Raw genomic sequence first — 23375 nt, forward strand, 5'->3', positions numbered from 1 at the left:
TTTAGCCTGTCCCCAAGTGGCGAGCAAGGAGAGGACCCAGGGGACAGCTCTGGGTTTGGCAGTTGAGGGATGAGCGATAACACTGTGGTTTTACAGGAATAGGCTTTGTAATCAAGATGCCCTTGAGAGCCCCAGCCCTGCCCTTTGCTAACCTTGTGAACTCGGGTCCGTTATTCGAGCATTCCAAGCCTCAGTTTCCTGATCTGTGTGCACTTGGGATCATGGCAGGAGTAGCTACGTGGTCAGGAAGATTCTAGGAGTCACTCAGCCTGGCACCTAGGACACAGTGGACACTCAGGACAGGGCAGCATTACGGGGACAGGGGAGGGAGCCAAGGTCAGCTTTCCCTCTGCTTTGAGTGGCTGGCTGACCGAGGTGCCATCTCTCATGGAGAACACAGGAAGAAGCACTATGGGAGGAGAAGGCAAGGCCACCACAGTCTCGGAAGTTCCATCAAAGCCCTGGCCTCATTCACTTCGGTTATGGATCTACTTATGTCTCTGAGGACATCGCCTGTATCCTTGGTGCTCAGCTCAGTCTCTGGCTCATAGTAGGTGCTGCCTCTGAGGAGGAGGATCTGGCTTGCAGGTGCAGATGTGGGTACTGCGGGCAAGTAGGTGCAGCTGACCCTGGGAAATGATAGAGTAAAGAAAGCAGAGAAGAGAACCCGGGGTGGTGGTGGTGGTGGTGGTGGTGGGTCCCCAGGGAACCCGGTTGTAGAGGGGTTGTGGGAGAAAGGATGGATCTGGAAGGAGGATGGAAAACAATGTTCAGAGGCTGGGGGGTTGGTGGGAAGGGAGGCAGGAAGCAGGCTGAGAGTCAAGAGAGGTCATCAGGGTCATATGTCGTTCAAAGATCATGAAGGGTCAGGCCTGACCACTGGCCGATGGATTTGGCATCAAGGAGGTCGTCGGGTAAGTTGGCAAAAAAAGGTTCAAGGCCTGCAGGGGCCAAAGCCCCGCTGCAGGGGTAGCGTAGTTGACATGATGTTAAAATATGGAGATGGGGAGAGCAGAGGTGGGCATCAGGAAGAACAGGGGTACTTGGACCCTCAGAAACACCAGCATTCCTATCCCAATAAGGGCGATTTTCGTTTTCAACAGTCAGAGCCATGTAAAGATGGGCCAAGGGCTCTGGAAAGGTAGTGAGCCCCCTGTCCTCGGAGGTAGACAAGCAGAGCTCTGAGACCCACTGCTGCCTAGAGAAAATTGTCACAGTTAGATTGGGGAAGGCTGTGCAAAATAACCCCCAAAACAAACAAGTCCCTGTCCTTCTCAGGCTCGGCTGATTCCTTGCATCACAAAAGCCACCTAGAGGGTCAGTTTTGCTATTTCTAGTGTCCAAAGAACCTCCTGCAGGGACACACACACAGAGGTGGTCGTGCCCCGGCTCCCACAGATACTCGCGGACACCACACATAAAATCTACCTCTATCTCCTGGTATAAAGGGATGCACAGCACCCCTCCCCGGGTTATTCCCTGAATTCACCCGCGTACCCCCTGTCTGCCGGCCCCCCACCCCCCACCCAGCAGCTCGCTGCCTCCCGCCGCCGCATCTCCTCCGTCTTTCTGCGAATCTCTCCCTCCTTCTCCGGCTCTGCCCTTCCCCACCCGCCTCTGGGCCTCTCCACCCCCTCCCCGGGGGCCCCCCTCCCCCGGACTACAACCCCCAGGCGCCCCCAGCCCCGGGCGCTGCGCATGCCCCCTGCTCCCCGCCCCCTCCCGGTTCCCCCCTCCCTCCCTTCCTCCTTACCTCCCTCCGCCCCCCTCCCCCGCGCTTCGGCTCCCGCATCCCTCCATCCGAGCCTGTGCCGCAGCCGCATCGCCACCGCAGCCCCGGCAGAGCCGAGCCCGGCCCAGGCCCCTGCCCCTGCCCGGCCTTCGGCCCGCCGCCCCCGGCCCCGCCCCCGCCCGCGGGCCCCCTCCAGCGGCTCCGGTGCCCCCCGGCGCCCCCAGACTCCGGCCTCCAGCACCGAGGCAGGAGGCAGGGAGCAGCAGCAGAGGCAGGAGGACGAGGAGGAGGAGGAGGAGGAGCCGTCGCAGGATGAAGGATCGGACTCAGGAGCTGCGGAGTGTGAGCTTGGGGGTGGGGAAATGGGGGGGCGGGACCCCAATATTGGGGAGCGCGTGGGGGTGGTGTGGGGGAGGCGCTGGGACATGGGGCCAAATGATGGGACTGGAGGTTGGTGGTAGGGGCACCCCGCTATCTGGAGGCACCTGATGTCTCCAGTGAACCTGCATTTTGGGGACAGTGGCTGGAAGAGGTTGGAGGCCATGAAGACTCAAGGGGGCAGGAGAGGTTTCAGGGGCTCTGGGTACCCACCTTCCCGGAGGGCCCTGGGGTCTAATCTGGGGAGGGGAGAGAGTGAATATCAACAGAGAATTGGAGGGTCCTCTCATCCCCTGGGCAGATGTGCAGAATTAGAAAGATGGGGGCGGTTACTGGGCCAGGCTGTCTAGGGGACCAAGATTTGGGGGGTGCTTGGGGAAGGACACAGGTTGGGACAGAGATGCCAACACCTGGCAGTGAATGAAGTGTCTGTGTGTGTGTGTGCACGCGTGTGTTGCTCCCGGTGGGGAGGGGGCACTGCTCAGAGGTGAGGAGGGAAGGGGTGGCCTCAGGAGCCGACCAGAGGGCCAGGGCCTGAGATGGGGTGACCCCAGGTGTGGGAGATGGGATGCAGAGGAGGGGGGAGCAGGTTCCATGCACAGGGCCATGGAATTGGGTTGTGTGACATGGACTGTGCTCTGCTGGGGGGAATTGGGGCATCCTGAACAGTCAGGGGCAGGTTGCTGTGGCCTCCTGCTTGGCAGGCCTGAGGAGGCCCAGCTCCAGGAGGCTGGCCAAGGCAGTTTGTGTTTGGGTGACAGAGGGAGGAGGGCCGCATGGATGTCCGCAGTGAAAGCTGCTGTTTGGAGGGGCTGGGGAGTGGGGGCTTGATGAGAATGGTTTCTAGGGTAGGGAGAATGTTGGGGGATTTGTAGAAATGACCTGGGGGCCAGGGAGGCGCTGGGAGCTGACAGCCTGCTGTGTGCTCAGGGCCTGTGGTGGTGTGTTAAAGCACTAGCCTCAGCCAGGATGCATCCTCATGCGCTAGGTCTTTACCAGGAGGAGCCTGTTGGTTGCCTCCCTTCACCCAGGGTTATTTCCCCATTTGACAGATGAGGAAGCTGAGGTCTGGAGATAGCAGGAGCTTGGCCAAGGTCACCAAGCCAGTGGGTGGGAGGATCCAACTGGAATCTGGGTTTCCAGTCTGGCAAATTGACATGTGTCTCTGCTTTTTTGGTCTTTGAAAGAGAAGCCTCAACCCTACGGGTAGAAATCTCGTCTTTGGAGAGCCCCTGGGATATGGGCGTGGGAAACCAGGCGACAAAGATGAGAGGAAGGGGCTCGAAGATAAAGTGACTGTTGTCTCCTGGGAAAGATGGGCTGACAAATGGGAAGGAAGGAGAAACTGGTGGTTGAAGGAGGGAATTTTAAAGGTTTCTGAATTCAACTTTCACTGAATATGGGGCCAAGCAACCGTGAAGTGACAATAATAAAAAGAATCAACCCTCTAGTCCCAGATACTGTCCTAAGCGTGTTATTCATATTTACCCATTTTGATCTTAGCCGCAACCCATTTTATAGGTAAGGAAATTGAGGCCCAGAGAGGTTAAGTAACTTGATCAGCGTCACATAGGCAATAAAAGGCTGGCAGGCTGGCTCCAGCATGGGTGCTCCAAACTCCCCTTCTTTCACCATGCAGTTTTTAAAGCAGGTTGCCACCCATAATCTCACTAGACCCTCACTGACCTCTTGGTAAAGTATATAGAGTGAGAGACCACCTCATCTTATAGCTGAGGAAACTGAGGCCCGGAGTGATTAAATAACTTGCCCAAGGTCACACAGCTCTCCAGTGAGGAATGCAAATTTGAACCCAGGTCCCCTGCTGCCAAGACTATTCCATGACTCCAAAACCCAGAGAAACGGAAAGCAGTTGAGGTGAGGTGGTGGCGAAATTGTGGTATAACTACAGTGAGGGAGGGAAATCTCTAAGATGTGGATGGAGGGGGAGGCACGGCCTGGAGTCCTCATCCGAGTGGGTCAAGGAGCCCCGGCCCAGAGGCAAGGAGTCTTGGCTGCTGGGGCTGCAGGGGGTGGGCAGTCAGTGGGGGAGGTGGGAGGTGGTGTGGAGGGGTAAAGGGAACTGGGTAAATGGCTCTGGTGTTAGTCACAGCTCAGGGAGACGAGATTGGGGAGGGGGTGGGGAAGCTGCCAGATGCAAGGAGTGCAAGGGTCTCCCCACCAGAGTTGAAAGCGAGGAGACTAGAAGGCAGGAGAGTGGGCAGAGTGTGGGAGAGGCCTGGTAAAGAGGTCTCTGAGAGGCTGAGAGGGATGAGGGGGCAGTGGCAGGAGGGGATGTCAGCTCAGGGGACCTGATCATCTTTCCAGCAGTACCTCCGTGTTCCCAAGGGGTTCTCAGATCTGTTTATCACACAGCCGGTGAGGGCACAGATTTGGGAGCCAGACTGTCTGGGTTCAGATCCTAGTTTTGCAACTTCCTGTGTGACCTTGGGTAAGTTTCTTAACCTCTCTGGTCCTCAGCCTCTTCACATGTGAATTGGGAGTAAGAATAGTACCTGTTCGCAGGGTTGTCCTAAGGATTGAAATTAGATAAGATGCAAAAAGTGCCTAGAAGAGGCCTGGGCAGAGCAGTGCTCTATGAGTGCTTGTTGTTCTACGTGGACTTGCTTATTTCCCTTCAACCTCACCTCAGCCCCCACCCCGGGATGGGCAGGATGTAACCCCTAACTTATTCTAGAGTTGATTGAGGGCCAGAGAGGCAACCTGACCAAGGTCATACAGCTGGTAATGGCAGAGCTGGTGTGGTACCAAGGTTTTCTGTTCTAGTTCACCTAGCACCTCTGGGCGCCAGCTCTGGAGTGGAGTTAATCAGCTAGACTGGGGTCCCAGGGCCCAAGGGGTGGTGGGGCCAAGGATGGGGCTCACGAGGAGAGAAGGGAGAGCAAGTGAGGCAGAGAGGAGGGCTGGTGAGAGAGCGAAGCATGTGGGGTCGCGTTGTGGACCGTGGAGTGGGAAGGCAGGAGGCCTGGGGGGTGGGGAACGTGAGGCCCGAATTTGAGTCCGGGTGGGCATGGGGGCTGGTAGGGGACAAGCCACGCACCCTGAAGGCGGAGACTGAGTCATCTGTGTAGCGCTTGGGCATGGGATAGGCGCCGAAAGGGCTAGAGCTGGTACGGGTACGCCTGCATGACAGAAGGGAAGAGCGGCCCAGCGTGAGTGGGCAGGGCCCAGGAGGGCCGGCGAAGGGCTGCTGTCGCCCGCTGCACAGGGCTCATTTCTGTGGCGCAGACACACCAAGTTCACCCCTGCTTCGAGGCCTTTGCACTTGCTGTTCCCTCTGCCGGGCCCTGTTTTGAGCGCTCTTCTCTCCACCTGGACCACTGTTCCCTCCGCCTTAAGTTCTGTGTCATTGAATGTTAAAACGTCACCCACCCCCCCGGACAGGCTCTCCCTCATCATCCGAGAGCCGTTTCTGTCTCTCACGTTGGGTTCATCTCCCTCCACTTGGAGGCAGGACCTTCTTCCTGTCTTGTCCACCACTGTGTTCTCAGCAGCAGCCAGAGAACTTGGCTCGGCTCAGACATATCCGCTAGGTGAATGAATGACTCAGTGGGGCGGAGGGAGGACGAGGAAGGGAGTAGGGGGGTCAGGATGGAGGGCGGAGTGGTGGGGAGGGCAAGGCCGGGTGCCGGGAGGGCGGAAGGGCCCAGTCAGGAGACAGATGGACTGGAGCAGGGGTGCAGCGGAGAGAGGCTGCTGCCTCTAGATCAAATGATGCTTGTACCCCTGAGGAGCATGCACGTGTATGCCGTGTGCATGGGTGCACATGTGTTTACACACACGCGTGCGCACTCTATGACTTTTCTGTCACCCAACACCAGGCTCTTTCTGCCTCTGTGTTAGTCACCTTCTCACCATCTGTCTCTGGTCCCTGACTTGCTGGCTCACTGTGTCCCTCTCCTTCCATCCACACATCTGTCTATGTTGTCTCCCCACACCGACACACACGGGGGCCCCTGGTATCTCTGATGGGAAGAGGCTGAAGCTGGATCTGAGGCCTCCAATGCCCAGGGCAGTTCCACAAGGTGCCTGGGCCCTCTGCACTCTCTCATGTAATCCTCTCCAGCGCCCGAGGAATTGGTAAGCAGGAAGAGCGGAGGGCCTGGGTTCAACCCAGGTGCCAACCTGCCGCAACCCCAGACAGCACCTGCTGTATCATCTTGAGCAAGTCGCTTAATCTCTCCATGCCTCAGTTTCCTCCTCTGTCAAATGGGTATAAGAATAGTATCTGCTCCGTGGAGTGCTTCGAAGGGTCAAACGAGACACACAAAGCACTGGTCACAGGGCCCAGCTCACTGTAATCAGTACACGTGTTAGATTTCTTATGTTCTTCATTTTGCACATGAAGAAACTGAGGCTTGAACTGTCCATAAAGTGGATCATGCACCTACGATCACCTTTTTTTGGGTGATCTCTTTTGCCCACAGCTTGCATTCTTTTAAGCTGGCCAACTTCTTCCAGGAATGGAGGCCGTGCTCATTATTAAACATGCACCCCTCAGAGCCGGGGGCGGGGGCCCTGGTGCACCAGCCTGCCCTTTCTGCAGATGAACGGGGGCACTGAGAAGGGCTCCGATTTGCCTCGGATCACAGAGCAGGGCGAGAGGAGGTAGGACGCCTGGCTTCCTATCTGGGCACTTCCTGCAGCCCAGCCCATCTTCCTGGTTTTCTCTCCTGGCCACAGGAGTTCCACAGTGCTGGGGACAAGCAGAGTGGGACAGGGTGGGAGCCTGGGATGAAGCACTGGCAGGTCGCATCCCACCTCTGGCCTTCTTTGCTGTGAAGCCTTCGGCAGGTCAGGCAACCTCTCTGAGCCTGTTTCCTCAGCTGTAACATGGGAGGGGCAGGGGGCACTAGCCAAGCCTCACCAAACACTGTGTCTTCTGGCAGCATTAGGCATTTTCCCCACCTCGTCTCATTGCCTCCACCTGCCCCGCGTTTGGGGCAGACATTATTACCATCCAGCAGAGGCTGAAGCTCATGTGGCCTTGTAGCTGCTAACCTGGGCAAGTTCTCTACCCTCTCTGTGCCTCAGTCTCCCCATCTATAAAAGGGAGCTATAATAATACCTTCCTCGGGAGGCTTTTGTAAGAGTTAAGTAGACAAATATTCACAAAGGCATAGAACGGTGCCCAGCTCACTATAACATGCTGTGTAAATGTTTGCCACAATTATAATTATGCTGGCCAATGGTCCTTATAGAGTTTAAATAAAGATTCAATGAGATAACAAGAATGTAAGACCCACGTAGAAGATGCTGTTAAAAGATATTTTCCTAGGATTTCAGGGCACAGAGCCCCACCAGATTGGGCCTTAGCAGGAGCTGACCTGACAGGGAGAAGAGCTAGTGGCAGAGTTGCTGGAAGGAGGTGGCCTGGCCTAGAGCCCTAGAAGGGGCTGTGGGGGAGGTGTATTTAGATGCTTATGATTTCCAGCTGAGGTGCCCTTGGACAGGTCACTTCCCTTCCACCCCCCACCCCCGACCTCCTGTTCCCTCATCTGTGAAATGGGGGCAATGATATTTGCTCAGCCTTTCTTTCAGGGCCGTGTGGTGAGGATCAAAAGGGATTATAGATGTAAAAGTGTTTGTGAACTGTAGAGGATTATTAGCTCTCAGCTCCCTGTAATTATTATACCAAATAAGTCATACTTGGGTCTCTACCTTTCTTCCTTTCTCAAGGACAAGTAAACAGGCAGCCCGGGATGCCCCAGGGTAGACTCTAAGGGACCTGGCTCTGGGAACAAACAGGAGAGAGGGAAATTAGACTTCAGAAGGTGGGAAGTCAGCATGGGGAAGAGACAAAGACCGGGAAAGCTTCTGGGCACCTGGACCAGAGAGACACCTCAAGACCTGTGTACAGAGGGGCAGAGGCCAGAAGGTAGGGGAGGGGCAGGAGGAATGGCTTTGGCTCCAGGGGCAGGAGACCCTGTAGGGTGGCCAGCTTGAGGACAGGGCATCAGGGGAAGCCGGTGGCTCCTCAGAGAGGGGCTGAGCCTCTCGGAGCCAGGGTCTGTCGGGGTAGCCCTGGGTCCGCCCTGGGTCTGGTGGAGACTTGAGAAGCCAGAAGTGCTCTCAGAGTACCCAAGCCCCCCCTGGTGCCAATTCGCCTTCTGAGGGCAGCTGTGGGCAGAGACAGAGGAGCCTCCCTTTCCTAGCAGATGTTTGCGATTGTCTGGAAATTAAATGTAAATGCTAAATACATTTTCTGCCGTGGGGTGGGGCCCAGCATCTGTGGGGAGAATCCCTCAAGTTCCATGTGGGTAGGAAGCCGGCACGGCCTGAAGAGCGTGCAGCCGGGGGCTCCTCCCGGAGCTATTGGGGCTCTGCTGATTTCAAGTTCACTTGGCTGCCTAGGTTGCATCCAGGTCCCATCTGGCCCTGTCTAGGTTCGATCCAAGCTGTCTGGGATCTGTCTGCCCTGAGTCTCGTTGGGTCTGAGCCTGTCTGGTTTCCATCAGGTCCTGTCTGCGATCGGCTTGGCCCCTGTCGAGGCTCCATGGGAGCCTTTCCCTTTGGGTTTCAACTGGCGGTGCTCCAGGTGGACACTTTGGGGTCCTGTCTGGAGATCATTTGGGCTCTGGGAGTCTGAATCCGTCTTGTTTGGGCTAGGTTCTTTCTGGAAGTCAGGGGGAACTCTGTTCCAATTTCCACTGAGGCTGATTAGGGCTGCGCCTCTAATTAAGCTTGATGGGCTCAGCTTTTATCCTCAGATTTCTGCCCCAAGCAGAGAAGTGTGTCCAGTTAGGAGCCTGCAGCACAGGGGAGCCCACTCTGTCCCATCTTCTTTTCCTGGCTCTGGATGAGTGTTCCGCCCTGAGGCTCAGGGAGGCTGGGAGAAGGGGCCCAGTGGGCCCTCCTAAACGTCCCCGGGGGTGTGGGTGACTGTGTGGCCACGGGTGGCAGCAGTGGCTTCACTGTGGGGCCATGTGTGGGTGCGCATCAGCGTGGCAGTGTATCTCTGTGTGGGCGTCATTGGGCCTATTTCTGTGTGCCTTGTGTGTCAGCCCTTCTGTCTGTGTCACTGGTCTGTCTGGCGGTGGCGGTGGCGGTGGCGGTGTGGGTGGGTAAATCCCTTTGTGTCTCTGAGCCCTGGGGGTGGAGGGCTGAGCAGCTGCAGGTTGCAACTGGGAAATCCAAGCAAGTGAGAGTAGGTGGGTGTGAAGTTGGGAGAGGCTAGATGAAAGCAAGTGAATACACGAGAGGGGCAGAGCAGCGGAGGGGGTGGAGGCGGGCACGGGGAGCTGGGGCTCAGGGTGCTGCCCGGGTCCCTCCTCCAGCCCTCCCAGGGCTTCACTGTGCTTGCTCAACTTGGCTCCCGCCCCCGGCCGTGAAGTGACCTTGCATAGGGGACGTGGCCGATTGGGTGGAAGCTGGAGGGAAAGGGATGGGGGAGCAGAGTGAGGCCTGGACAGAAGGGGCTGGGGAGACAGTGGACAGGGTCAGCCTCCTGGGTGTCTAATCCCAACCCCTTCTGGGAGCCCAGAGCCAGTTCCTGCAAGGCTGACATTTAGCTGCTCGGGAGGATACCGGTTAATGGCAGCTGTCCTGGGTACCACCCACCTCCAAGGTGACTGCCTTCACAGGGCCACTTCCACCTTTGAAGGGGTGCCTTTTGCTAATTCCCTCCGAGGCGTCCTTTGGGCTCTCAGCTACCTGGCCTCTGGGACCCTGTTTCACAAGATATTGGGGGTTCATTCTGACTGCATGGTGCCCTTGCATTTGACCTGTGTGTGGCCTGCCCCCTGCATAGGACCCCTCCCAAGATTTCTGCTCTGAACCCAGAGCTGGGAGCATCCGATTCAGGGTAGGGACTGTTCATGGAATCTGCCTTTCTCTGCCTCCCAGGCGAAAGACAGTGATGATGAAGAGGAGGTGGTCCATGTGGATCGGGACCACTTCATGGATGAGTTCTTTGAACAGGTAACCGAGCTTCTGATGCTCTTGGACTCAGGAGCTGACCCCCAGCCAACAATTTCCTTTGCCCTGTTCCACCCCTGCTCTCCACTCCTGGAGCATCTTGGCCTTCTACTGATCCCTTGCCTCTGGCCCATTTACCTGAACCCTGACTAAGCCCCCAGGGCCCCTTGCCTGGCTCAGAGACTTGGCTGGGTATAGCTGATTTGCTGGCCCAGGTGGAAGAGATCCGAGGCTGCATTGAGAAGCTGTCAGAGGATGTGGAGCAAGTGAAAAAACAGCATAGTGCCATCCTGGCCGCCCCCAACCCAGATGAGAGTGAGTACTGCTGCTGGGTGGCTAGAAGGGAGGGTGGGGCTGGGCAGTGTGGGGGGTGGGGGTGAGGGATGGGGTCTGGGCTCCCATCCAGACATCTCATCCACTTTGGCTGTCCCCTCAGAGACCAAACAGGAGCTGGAGGACCTCACTGCAGACATCAAGAAGACGGCCAACAAGGTTCGGTCCAAGTTGAAAGGTGAGGAATGCAATCCCCAGACTAAGGAGACAAACAACTCTGCCCTCATTGGACCAAACATGCCTTTCTATAAGGAATGTCTACACGTTTCCAGGGCCCAGATTCCTAAACAGTGAGAAAGCACAAAACCCCAGATTTCCCCCCTTGTTCCAGATTCTTTGGAGAAACAGACATGACAAAGAAATGAGGGAGAGGAAACTTTCTGTCCAAGTTGCATCTGAGCTTTGCTGGATCCACCAGCATGAAGGTCCACCAGAAAATATAGTCTTCCAAGTGGCTTCAGTTTCATTAAATCCTTATTTCTCCAGAACAGGTGCCGGGCATAGTGCTAAGCACCCAGTAGGTGGGCTCAGCAAATGCTTCTGAACTGGTATCCTCGGCTCAGGACAGATTGGACTTGTGTGGCTGACATCAGGAGCTGGCAAGCTTTCAGGAGGGACCTGCCAAATGCTTATGTATTCACTCTAATTTAAGGACTTGGGTGCTGGTAATAACTACCTTCCCCCAAAGCATTGTGGGTTGGGAACCTCCTTGTCTGCTGGTGCCAGGGGAATAGCAGTGTTACCGTGATGTGGTAATTCAGTAGCAGAAAACATTTGCCAAGCACCTACTTTGTCTGAGGCACATTGTGGGGATGGGGGGACAGGTGCCATGTCAGATGCCTGGCCTTGAACACACTAACCTTGGTCCAGAGAGACAAGAATAGCGACTCCATGCTTCCTGGACTCAGTGGGAGGTCATGTGTGAGCCTCCAATGCTGATCTGTAAAAATAAGCCCTTTACACTTTTGTCTTGGAAAGGAAAATGACTTAAGCTGGGAGTACATTAAATCCAAATCCAGGCAGAGGGAGTTCAACTTCCATCATCAGCTCTATTCTGGACAACTTCCATCAGCAACTCATTCCTACCCTCGGCTTCCTCACTGGTACAGTAAGAAAAACAGAAGCAATTTCAAAGCTGACTTTTTTTCGAGGGAGGAATAGTAAATATGTTTTTTTCCTTAAATGGCATCTTACAAAGAACTCCAATATATACAACACGTAAAAGACAAGCTGTTCTGGCTGTCCTGGGGTTCAGTGGCCCAGGGCCCCACCTGGTCTCCCCTTTACTCCCAGCAATAGCCCCTGAGGTTCTTTCTCAGAAGCAGGGTTCCATGGAACACCGTTAAAAAAATCCCTGGGCTTAAAGACTTCTTTGGGCCCACTGAGCTCTGACCTCAACACTCTCTGTAAGACCATAAGGTGGGCTCCATGGATTATGAGTCCAGGAATAGACCAAGAAAGAAGCTAGGAAAAGTAGCAGGATGTAGAGAAGCTGACCTTCCAGACCTCCAGAAAAAGGGAAGATTTTTTTCTCCTCCATTTCTCTCCAGCTATTTGGTGGCATGAACCTGGAGTTTTGTGTGTGACCTTAAGTGAGTTGTGTTACCCAGTCGAAACTCAGTTTCTGATGTGATCCATGGGCTGGTATCACTGAACTCTCAGGATTGTTGTAAGAAGTCAATGAGACCCTGTAAAAGACCTTTCACTACAGGGTTCGGCTGCACCCTTAAGTTTGACGATAGGGTCTCCGTATGGGCCAGAGGTTCCGACATCCCTGGGTGTGCTGTGTGTTCCTGTGCTTTTCCGGTGGGCCACAGGTGTCACTGTCACTGTGCCCACCATTGCTGGCAGGGGAGCGCTGGGGTATGCTGTTCAGTCCCAGACCTCCCTGCTACCAGCAGAACAGAGAACTGATGTTCTCAGGAATGGTCTGGAGGCCCTTCCAGGTCTGGAGGGCCTGGTGATTCATCCCTGTGCATTTTCAGAGCGCTGTAGATCTTATTGCTGGCAAGCTCTTTTTTAGAAAATCTTAATGATAGATGTCAGGAGTGCATGATCCAGAAGCAGGAATCCCAGTTAATCTGTGAGCTTTTCCAGAACATCCTTTAGAAGTGGGAATTCCCAAAACAGAGATCACCTTGCAGGGCTGGGGGAGAGCTATTTTCTGTTGGAACATACCCCCTTACCCTAGAATTTTCTGAGAAAAGGGCGGCCACTAGAACCTGACCCATCTGGAAGTGCTTGCCTCCCGCCAGAAAAACCACAGGATGGGTTCCTGCCCTCTTTCCAGAGGCTGTGGGAAGTGGCGAGGTCCCCACATAACGGGGACCCTCCGGGGACCAAGCAGGAGTTACCACGGCGGGACTCGCCAAGACCCAATCCTTCCACCAGAACACGTAGCGTAGCCCCTTTCTGCCTGGTGACCCACCAACCCTCAACCTCCCCTCCTACTTGCCTTCCGGACCCCTTGAAACGTCTGTCCCTCTCTTCACCCGCCTCCTGCCCCCTCACCCTGGATGCTTTACCGTCTGCCCTCGCCATGGGTGTGACGTCTCTTCACAGGCCCCAGGCCTGCCTCGGGGTGTCGACCCCTCCTATGTCCCGGACCCCCGCCCCACAGGCCGCGGGTCTCCCGCCGGTCACTGCACCCTCTCTCCCGCAGCAATCGAGCAAAGCATTGAACAAGAGGAGGGGCTGAACCGTTCCTCCGCGGACCTGCGCATCCGCAAGACCCAGGTAGGAAGGAGTTGCCTGGCGGGGCGGGAACCGGACCGAAACGGAGGGAGAGGAGCCCCGGGGAGGGGGAGCCGCGAACTGAGAGCGGGCGGGCCGGCGCGGGGCGTGGCCAAGGCGGAGTCTGGGCGGGGTCCTGGCGGGGGCGGAGCAGGGCCCCATCTGCGCCGGTGGGGCTGCGGCCGGCTGGGGGGTTCCGTGGGGGGCTGGGGGCCTGGAGGGCCTGGGGGGCGGGCGGCCAGGGACCCAGCACCTGTTTGAGCTTGGGCGCGTAGGCCAACTCCGCCCCCTCTCCCAGCCCCATCCCTCCGCTGGGCTCCTCGCCTCCTCGCCTCCTCGCCACCTCGTCCGGCCTCCTAATTGTCTGTCCCCGCACCCTAGCACTCCACACTCTCCCGGAAGTTCGTGGAAGTAATGACCGAATATAACGCGACCCAGTCCAAGTACCGGGACCGCTGCAAGGACCGGATCCAGCGGCAGCTGGAGATCAGTGCGTGTGCCCCGCTGCAGAGCGCCCAGCCTTGCCCCAGCCCTCTCCGTGGGGGAGGGTGGGCTCCTGGGTCTCTGCCCCGTCCCACCACCTCAGGTCCCCAGACTGGCCCAGTCCCTGAGCCGGGAGGCCTTTCTCCCCACAGCTGGCAGGACCACGACGAACGAAGAACTGGAAGACATGCTGGAGAGCGGGAAGTTGGCCATCTTCACCGATGATGTGAGCCCCTGGTGGGGGTGGATCTAGCTTTGGAAAACATTTACTTCTCCTCCCTCCCCAAGCTGAGGTTAAACTAAAGTCCTAAGTCCACCTTGGAATCAAAAACAGTGGGACGCCAAGACCTGGAACTGGGGATTTCCGTGGGAACAAGAGCAGGAAGGCGCTCCCATACAAATGGCCAGCCTTTTTGAGAAACCAGCCAGACACTAAGCACTTTACATATTTACGTTTACCAAATGCTACTTCATTTAATCCTCATCGCCACCCTCTGAGGGAGCCGGATTTCATCAATGAGGAAATCTGATTGAGAGGTTAAATACCTCCGCAGAGGTTAAATACCTAGCCCAAGGCCTCAGAGACAGGATTCAGGTCCATGGTCTCCTGTCAGGGCTCTAAAGCACTAAGACCCACTACTCCCTACTGAAGCAGGTCATTTCACCAGATGACTAATTTGCCTATGTAATGAAATTAAAACAAAATACCAGTTTTAGTTTTGCTAAAGTTTTATGCCCTGTCCTAGTCATCTTAGATGTGAGTGGATGGGCTTCCCCTACTATAGTTCTTCTTTCTCTTTGTAGATTTTGCCTTAGCCTGCCCAGTTCTGTCTCCGCTTCTGATGGCAGAGTGGCTCTGGTTAGGATTTCTAGACCAGAATTCAAGTATGTTCAGTGACTGTCTAGCAGTTTTCAGCAAATTGTTATTTCGAGAACTGATCTTTGTTAAATTAGCTTTGAGCAAATCTATTAGGACCAGTTAGCCTGGAGCCCTCCCAAACAGCTCTGCCCAGGCTGGCTATCTGAGAATAGAGGGGAGCCTGGTGGGTTCTAAGAGGACAGAACTGATCCCTGCCAATGAACCCACCATCATTGCAATGGAAACCCATCATTACAACAATGCAGGCGGTTGGGGTCTTGCCTGAGGGATGTGCACCCTGCTGACAGGCCCTAAGGTAGTGGTTAACTACTGCCATCAGGGAATGCTTCCTGGGAGAAGTGCTATTGAGCTGTGCTTTAAGAAACAAGGAACATTTGGACATAGTGAGTTGGGCAAAGGGCCCACTAGACAAAGGGGACGGATTGAACAAAGACAGGGAGAGTGGACCACTTGCCAAACAGCCAATACTAGTGATGACTCTGCACCTTTTTTGCTCTTCCCTGGTGTGTGTGTGCGTGTGTGTGTGTGTGTGCACGTGTGTGAGAGAAGAAGCCCTGGGTGGTGGGCTCAGGACAATTGTATTTCTTGTAACTTAAACATCTTTTCACATTAACTCAGTTCACAACAACCTTGGGAAGTGGGTACTGCTATCATCCCCCTTTCCTAGGTGTGGAAACTGAGGCCCAGAAACATTGCACAATTTGCCCACAGTTAGAGCTAGTAAATGACAGATTTGAACCCAGCCACTCTGGCTGTAGAATCCAAACTTTTACGGGAGTAAGAGGGGAATCTGCAGCTCCTCCCCCTGCCCCCACCCCCATTGCCCTAGATCAAAATGGACTCCCAGATGACGAAGCAGGCACTGAATGAGATCGAGACGAGGCACAACGAGATCATCAAACTGGAAACCAGCATCCGAGAGCTGCATGACATGTTTGTGGACATGGCCATGCTCGTGGAAAGCCAGGTACTGCCCCTCCTGCACATTCTAGGAGCCTTCTGTAGGTCCCTGGGGTTCCCCCTTCTCCAGCCCAGCCCCCACTTCATCCTCTGCATGTCTCCTCTGCAGGGTGAGATGATCGACCGCATTGAGTACAACGTGGAACATTCTGTGGACTATGTGGAGCGAGCTGTGTCCGACACCAAGAAAGCTGTGAAATATCAGAGCAAGGCCCGGAGGGTGAGCCAGGGGGCTGGATGGGCCTCTGGGACAGGATGGCATTGGGGGTGGTTAGGGGGAGTCGGAGGTGGGGAGGTGGGGAGTGGGCTGGTGGGGGGCAGGAGAGCCTGTGGGGCAGGTGGGCTGGAGTGAGCTCTTGGGGTTGGGCTCAGGCCAGGGCTGAGGTGAGTGATGAAATCCAGAGGGAGGCCTTATCTCTGGCTCTGACCTCTTCCTTTTTCTGTTTTCTCTCCCCTCCTTTTTCCTCACACCTCCTCCCCCATCGTCCCCCCCGCCCCCCCCCCCCCCGCTCCTCCCCCCCCCCATCTCTATCTCTCCGACTCTCTTGTCCTTCTTCCCTGTCACCCTTTCTGCCTGCAGAAGAAAATCATGATCATCATTTGCTGTGTGGTGCTGGGGGTGGTCTTGGCGTCATCCATTGGGGGGACGCTGGGCTTGTAGGCCCCTCACCCCTCTCTCTCCCAGACCCTTCCCCACCACATTGGGAGCAATACCCCCACCACCCCTTTCACTCTCCCCTGCTCCAGGCTCACCCCCAAGACAGACCCAGGCAGCCCCCCCTTCCCCCCTTCCTGTCAGACCCTGGAGTCCCTGGACCTCCCCCCACCATGGACCACCCCCGCCCCCGCACGTAGATAGCAGCAGGCGTGATTACACATGCACACCAACATGCATGCCGCCGCCGGCACATGCTCAAGACGTGTGGACACCCCAGCGTGTGTGTATGTGTGTAGATGTGTGTAGAAGCACCAAATCACCCTCTGGCCCCCACCTCAAGTCTGTGTCATCTGAGCTTCCCCCTTCACTGGGGTTGTTGTGTATAGATTGTGGCCAGGTGTAACACAGCAGCCCACCGAGCCCTCCTCTGTCTTCTGTGAATAGATGTGTGTGTGTGTGTGTGTGCGCGCGTGCGCACGCATGTGCATGTGTGTGTGGCCACGGATCCACAGACACAATTTGTGTGCGTGGAATTTTGTGTTTGAGTGTTTGAATCCAATACAACAGCACTTCCTCCGCTGATCCCCGCCGTCCCCACATCTGCTATAGATAAGGCGGGTTGGGAGTGTGCAGATGCTTACACTCGTTTTCAGAGGATCCAGGTAGGCCCAGATACACATAGGCCACGGCAGACACCCCAGTGTGATGTTGAGCAAAGCTTTCTGGCTTCGCCACCCCAGGGAGTGTGTGTGTGTATGTGCATGTTGTGCATTGTGAGCCTGTGGAGTCTAACCAAGGTGAGTGGAAGCAGGTAAGTGGAAGCACACACGTATAAACAGCCTAGCTCAGCCTGTATATACATGTGCATTTCTCCCAGCAGGTAATGTGAAGAATGTGTGTGTGTGTGTGTGTGTGTGTGTGTGTGTGTCTCAAAGATGTGCTTGAAATGTTGATAGGTTTCCTCAGAACCTTCCATGTTGTGCACTGGACAAAAATTTATATTTCTGTGCTATGTAGATATGTCTGTGTGAGTGTGTGTGTATGTATAGAAGCTTTCTATGTAGTGTATTTTTGCCCGCCTGTGTATTATATGCACACACGTGTTCTTCTTTAAAGACACGTGCGCCATCCAGGTTTGTTTATCCAGACGTATTTGCCCTCTCCCTCTCTCCCTACAGCTGCCGACCAACATCTGGTGTGGCTACACACTGTTTCACCAACATTGTGCAACTGGAGTTTCCTGCCCTGCCAGGTCTCAGAGCCCCTGTGCACACAGGCCCACATGCCAGTCTTTCTCTGTGTCTCTGCAGAGGGTAGACCTTCATTTGTGAAAGCTGGTATACCTCAGTGTGCTCACACAGGCCCAGGCTGAGGAGGCCTCATGCAGCAGGCCCACCCAGGCACATGCATGTCCGCTGGAGCACAGGTGCATGCTGACACGGGCGTGGTGCCCACAGAGGCTGCACTCATTTGCACGTAGATGCCCCCGGAAGGTCAATTTGTGGGAAATGTTATTGATGAAGTGAATGTCGAGGGCTGCCCCAGACAGATTGAGAATTAGGGCGTTCTTGCCTTCCACACATTTACCTCAGAGCTGGGAGAGGCTAGCGTTTGTCTTCACCACCCCCATTTGATGCTCTGGGCTCTGCCTCAGGGACTGGAATGGTAATTTCAGGCAAACTGAAATGGCCAATGTGGCGGGGCTGGGGAGCTGAGTCCTGTGCCCTCTCCCCGGGGCACATTGCCTGCTAGATGTTGGGATAGGTGTCCCCACCTTTGCCCACCCCCGAGGGTTGAGACTGAGACAAGGAAAAGGCCAGCGCCTCGCTCACCATGTAGACAATATACACACAATGCACAGGTGGGTTTGCGAGGTTGGTGGCAGGCAGAAGTCCCTGAGCAAAGGACCTATGTGTACAGGACTGAACACCCAGGGTGGGACATACGTGTGTGCAAAGTGAAGGACTTGGGTATGTGTGTGCAGGAGGTTTTCCAGGGTCCCACCTCATGTGAAGTAAGTGCATGTGTGCATGTGTGCGTGTGTGTGTGTGAGAGAGAGAGAGAGAGAGAGAGAGAGCGAGAGAGAGACGGAGACAGGGAGACAATGCAGATGTGGCCTTCCAGAACACAGTACCCCTCCCTCTCCCATCCAGCTCGTGTAGCTGACCTCTTCCCTACTTGAGCTGTTGAAGTCCTGCCTGTGTGAGGCCTGTATATGGGACAACCCCCCCAGGTGGGCTTTCTTGCAGAGAGGAACCTCCCTGTCCCTTTCAGGAATGTCCTGCAGAACAGGAAGTTGCCCCCGGTCTCTGATCACAACCCTCCTGCTGCCCTCTCAGGCTTCTTTGGGGACATCAGAACGGGCCCCAGCACCCCCACCCCTTTTCCTTCCTGCTGCCGAGCCAGGACACCCTCGCAGCCCAGGTGTTTCCGGAATTCCCACAGCCCAAGGCTAGAGCCATGGCCGGAGTGATGCCGTTGCCTCCTCTGGTGGCCTTAGACCCATAGCTGCCCCTCTCCGGGTCTCAGCTGCACCAGATCCCTGAGGGTCTGCTGTACCCCAGCTCTTTTGAGTCCCACGTGTCCCGTGATGTGTTTGCTCATGGGCCGCCGTGTCCACCCATGTCCTGGAACGTTGTCTGGGGGCCGGTGTCTTTTGCATGTTCTTGGACGAGTGTGTGCTGCTCCCCCTCCACACACCTACCACCACTAAGCCCACTAAGCCCGAGTGTGCCCTGTGGGTGGTCCTGGGCCTGGCCAGGGCTCGCTGCTCCCCCTCCCTACCCTCCCCAGCCCTGCCTCTCACGAAGCACACTGCGTGTCTATCCCATGTGCCTGTGGGTCGATGCACGCTCTTGCCACGCCTTGAGCGTGTGTACATGATGTGTTCTATGCATTCACCCTGTCCCCCCAGCCCGCCCCGCAGAGGACAAGATGGGTGGCCCCCGGCTCCCTTCTCCCCCTGCCCCTGCCCGCTGTGCAGCCGTGTGCGTTGGCGTGTGTTTCCGTGTCGCTGGCGTGTCACGTGATGTAGCCGTGTTTGCTGACATGAGCCCTTGCCCCTTCTGTTTCTCCGTTGGTTTCTAGAGCTCTTTCCTTTTCCTCCCCGAGGGGACAGGACTCCTGGGGCCTGGCTGGGGGCCCAGAGCCAGGCCTCCCTCTCCTGTTAGCCCTCAGAGTCCCATTTCTCTCTATTGGTGACCAAGTTGCAAATGGATAAAACACAGGAAAATTCTGCCCCCCCCCCACCCCACCCTGCATGTCCTGTCCCCAGAGCCCCCCACCCCCACCCCGGGCCGGGTCGGGCCCCGTGGGACGGGAGAAATAGCAACCAATCCAACAGCGGGCGTGCTGTGTGGTCACTTCCTTCTGTCGCCGTGTGGGACAGGCGCCGTGGGGAGGGGGAGACGTGGTGGGAGACAAAGCCGGACAGGTGGATAGACCCAAGCTGGGTGAGGAGCTTTAATCCAGGGCTCGGCCAGGTATAGCATTCCTGGGGCAGATCCCTCAGGCAGAGCTCTGACAATATTATAGGAACAAATTTGGGTGGACGGGTGGGAAGAAGGGAAAGTACACGGATTTGCTTAGGCTTCACAGGAAAGAGAGCTGTCCGAAGGTAATAAAAATTTTAAAATAATGGGATGCTGACCGCCAAGGAGGGCCAAAGGTGGTGGGAGGAGCCACAAAGCAACTTCAGTCCAAATGCAGGCCCAAGGGTCCTGCCTGGACGTCAGAAGGCCAGCATGAAGCCCGTGGAACTCTTCACTTCCTGCTTGAAAAGCCAGAAAGGGACGGGGCAGGTGGGAACATTAGGGGAATCAGACATTTGCCAAACCCTGCCCTAGAACTCAGAGGTACCGGGACCAAACCCACAGCTCGCTCCCGTGGATTAAAGATGTGGAGGGCTGTGGGCGCGTCAGTGTGGTGCCAGACGCCCCTCCAGCGCTAGGAGGCAGGCCTCCCTCCTTGCCCAGGGTTTGAGGGCTCGGGGGGCCTCCCTCTCCCTGCTCCACCGTCACCGGGCCGAGCCCTCCATGGCCTGCACCCAGCGGATGGTGCGGGTCCGGCTGTCCTCCCACGAGAACAGGGGCTCATAGCCGAAGTGGCGCCGAGCCTTGTCGGTGTTCACAGTGAAGGCGGTGTTGGCCACAGCCAGCGTGTAGGGGTTGAGCAGGGGTGCATAGAGAAGCAGCGGCCGCAGCAGCCACTGCAGCAGGGCGTTGAGAGCAGCCAGAAGCATCAACAGCCAGTAGGGCACCAGCGGGCGGGTCTCCACCAGCCGCAGTCCGCAGGGGCCCAGGAACTCCATGTTGAAGTCCTCATAGCTCTTATAGGGCGACTGGTCATAGCAGAAGTACACCTGGCCGCCCATCAGGGCAGCTCGCTGCTGCAGCTCTCGAGCCACCAACACGTGCATCCAGGCCACGTTGCCTGTCAGCGGGGGAAGGGGGGCAGATGTGGCCCTGAGTGCCCTGGAGGCTGTGGAGACCCTGTGCTCTCCTGAGCCAGCCCGTGTCCAAGCTGCCCCTTCTTGGGGCTCACGTAGGTGTGCCTGTGAACCAGGGCCCTGGTGAAGGCTGCTTCCTCCCCAGGCCCTGTGGCCACTTGCTCTCCTGGGCCAGCCTGTGTGGATGCTGCTACTTCTGTTGGTCCTGTGTAGATGCTGCCCCTCACCTCTCCTGGAGAGATGCTGTTCTCATAACCAGTTGGCCTGTGATGTGTTTTTTATGTTAGCCTTCCCAACTCACACAGCTGGTGTGTCCTCCGTGGCCATGCAGATAATACCCGAGTATCCGGCTACTCTGGCCCATGTGTGGCTCTCCCTTTGCTAGCCGGGGCACACACTGCCCACCCAGGACTACGTGGGTCCTGCCCCGTTCTCAGCCTTCCCCGCCACCCCACCCCCCCTCCACAGTGTAGCCCGGGCCTTACCCACATAGACCCGGCCATGCTCCACAGAGGCAGGGATGGTCCGGAAGAGTCGACCCCCCAGACGAAGGCCCTGGTGGTAGAAGTCCCTCATGATCTGGTGGCCTTCACCGTAGATGCCAGTGGGACGCAGGGCGCATGTCACCAGGGGCAGCCCCCCATGGACCTGGGGGCAAGAGGTAGGCATAGCTAAGACCTAGGACCCAGCGGCCTGCCCTCTGCCCTGGCCTCCCGAAATCGATGATTGGGGCAGGATGTAAAGTAGTCCCTCTGGCCTCGGCTCTGCCTCTGACTAGCAGCCCTGCCCACCACGTCTTTGTCTCTTCGCCTCCTGTCTCACCTTCCTTCCATTGGCTTCCAGGACCAGCCGCTCAGCTTGGGCCTTGCTGCAAGGATAGGGGTGCCTGTGTACTGCTTCATATGGGGTGTCCTCATTGCCCCTAGTTGAGGAAGAGGAAAATTCTTTTTTTTTTTTTTTAAGATTTTATTTATTAATTCATGAGAGACACACACAGAGAGAGAGACAGAGGCAGAGAGACAGGTAGAGGGATAAGCAGGCTCCATGCAGGGAGCCCGACGTGGGACTCGATCCCGGGGCTCCAGGATCAGGCCCCGGGCTAAAGGCAGCGCTAAACCACTAAACCACCCAGGCTGCCCAAGAAGGAAAATTCTTAATGCTGAGGGGAGATGGGGCTCTCAAGTACTGGGGGGAAACTAAGCTTACCTGTAGAAGTGGTGGCCTTTAATGTTGGGCCCCACAACTTCCATGCTGCTCGTGTAGACTAAGAACCGTGTTCCAGTCTGCACACAAGCCTCAATCACGTTCTTTGTGCCTGGGAGAGGTGGCAGGGAGGGAAAGAGTGATGTGCAGTGAGGGAAAGACTGAAGCTAAAACTTCCTCCCTCGCAGCATCTTTCCCACCCCCCATCTCCACTCTGGATGAGGGCCCGTGGCTTCCTTCCCCAGGTCCAAGGAAAACTACAGCAGGTCAGTGAGGGTAGCCAAATTGCCATTACAGGGGCAGGAGTGTCCAGAGGACAGGTTTTCACAAGAGAATCCCAGAAGTCAAGGTCAAAGAGGGGGTAGGGAACAAATAGCCACCTCACCCTGCACGTTGACCTCATAGATGGTCTCAGGGCTGGCCCTCCCAAACACATCCACCAGCCCGGCTGTGTGGATGACTACGTGGGCTCCAGCCACAGCCGCTGCCACCTCGTGGGCTTGGGTCACATCCCCCTGGATGGCAGTCACCTGCACAGGCCCTGGGAAGGATAGGAGAGGCAGCCAGAAGCAATGTCTTGAGCTGGGGCCGCTGGCCAGCTGCTGGGTTCAGCCTACACCCTTAGGAGCCACATATTCCCAAAGTGACTCATTCATCCCATCCATGGGCGCGGAAGTTATAAACAGGCATCATCTTTTCCACCACGGCAAAGGGAGTCCGCCCACCCCACTCCTTCCCTCCCCACTGTGATTTACCTGTCTTCAGCTCCTCCAGCCAGGCACCCAGGTGCAGGTCAAAGACCCGCAGCTCTAAGAGCCGGGGTTCCCGCTGCAGAAGCATCCGCACCACATGCTCCCCCAGGAAGCCGCAGCCACCTGTGACCAGGTACACCAGCTCCCGGACCTCTGTGGAGTCTGCCATGCCTGGCTCGGGAAGAGAACCTGAGTTACCTGCCACCACCCACCCAGCGCCAGCAGCACACCTGCGACCCTGAGATGGGGCCTCTGGCCTAGGGGACGGGAGCCGAGACACAGGGGCCAGAGTGGCTCCCAAAAGCTGGGGCTGTGGCACAGCAGCTAGGCTACCACCTGTCTTCTGACCCTGCCAGCTGCAGCTACTGCGACTGAAAGGGTGAGGGATTGGCGTTTTAGGAAGGGCTCAGGGGTTGAGCTGGAGGGGAAGGTTCCAAGACAAAAATGGAGGGTAGGAGGTGAAGGGTTGAAGAGGAAGGGAGAGGGAGATGGGAAGGGCTGTGACTAGGGAAGGGGACCTGGGAGCCCTGGCATCACCTCTGCCTACCTGCAGCCACGGTCCCGAGATACTCAAACTGCCCACCGGAGGGGCCGTCTTCTTTCGGAGCCCCAGCGGTCGGCCAACACACCGTCCCCTTCCGCTTGCTCCTCCTCCCTCCTGGCCCATTCCAGGAACAGACACCAGCCCAGCCTCCACCCCTCCGTCCCCTGAGCTCTTGCCATAGGGCGCCCCCTGGCGGCCACTCTGCGCTCCGCGGGCGTCTGCTTCCGGCAAAGAACTTGGGGAATACGGCCCGGGGAAGCCAGAACACGCTGGGTGGGCAGAGGATGGGACAGGTGGGATGACCTCACTCCCACCTCATGACGTCAATCCTTCCCCT

The 23375-nt window shown here is 56.6% G+C and overlaps 2 protein-coding genes across 4 annotated transcripts; one reads left to right on the plus strand and one right to left on the minus strand.

The window, feature by feature from the left end:
- Positions 1–1912: 1912 nt before the first annotated feature.
- STX1B (syntaxin 1B) lies at positions 1913–19434 on the plus strand. The gene is made up of 10 exons (XM_038539780.1): positions 1913–2074; positions 9974–10048; positions 10261–10360; positions 10482–10556; positions 13041–13114; positions 13493–13601; positions 13747–13820; positions 15304–15441; positions 15544–15654; positions 16015–19434. Exons 1-10 carry the CDS (start codon positions 2045–2047, stop codon positions 16093–16095), a joined length of 867 nt encoding a protein of 288 aa, XP_038395708.1. The 5' UTR covers positions 1913–2044; the 3' UTR covers positions 16096–19434.
- Positions 19435–19526: 92 nt separating this feature from the next.
- On the minus strand, positions 19527–23195 carry HSD3B7 (hydroxy-delta-5-steroid dehydrogenase, 3 beta- and steroid delta-isomerase 7). Of its 3 annotated transcripts, none has more exons than XM_038539777.1 (7): positions 23042–23195; positions 22498–22665; positions 22128–22283; positions 21746–21854; positions 21362–21461; positions 21025–21094; positions 19527–20523 (listed from the first exon to the last, which is right to left on the minus strand). In XM_038539777.1, the coding sequence occupies exons 2-7, from the start codon at positions 22661–22663 to the stop codon at positions 20108–20110; spliced, it is 1017 nt and encodes a 338-aa protein (XP_038395705.1). In that variant the 5' UTR covers positions 22664–22665; positions 23042–23195; the 3' UTR covers positions 19527–20107. The 3 variants fall into 3 exon arrangements, with proteins under 3 accessions (XP_038395705.1, XP_038395704.1, XP_038395706.1); XM_038539776.1 differs by having other exon boundaries at positions 21025–21187; XM_038539778.1 differs by lacking the exon at positions 22128–22283 and having other exon boundaries at positions 21025–21187.
- Positions 23196–23375: the final 180 nt, after the last annotated feature.

Source organism: Canis lupus, chromosome 6 (genome assembly GCF_011100685.1).
Source record: "Canis lupus familiaris isolate Mischka breed German Shepherd chromosome 6, alternate assembly UU_Cfam_GSD_1.0, whole genome shotgun sequence".
NCBI classification, from domain to species: Eukaryota; Metazoa; Chordata; class Mammalia; order Carnivora; family Canidae; genus Canis; species Canis lupus.

Coding starts and splice junctions, on each gene's coding strand:
- STX1B (XM_038539780.1), top strand. CDS start 2,045: ATGAAGGATCGGACTCAGGAGCTGCGGAGT. Junction 10,361..10,481: donor CGCCCCCAACCCAGATGAGA/GTGAGTACTGCT, acceptor CTGTCCCCTCAG/AGACCAAACAGGAGCTGGAG. Junction 13,821..15,303: donor TGGCCATCTTCACCGATGAT/GTGAGCCCCTGG, acceptor CCATTGCCCTAG/ATCAAAATGGACTCCCAGAT.
- HSD3B7 (XM_038539776.1), bottom strand. CDS start 22,663: ATGGCAGACTCCACAGAGGTCCGGGAGCTGGTGTACCTGGTCACAGGT. Junction 22,284..22,497: donor GCTGGAGGAGCTGAAGACAG/GTAAATCACAGT, acceptor TATCCTTCCCAG/GGCCTGTGCAGGTGACTGCC. Junction 20,524..21,024: donor GCATGGCCGGGTCTATGTGG/GTAAGGCCCGGG, acceptor CCCCGCTGACAG/GCAACGTGGCCTGGATGCAC.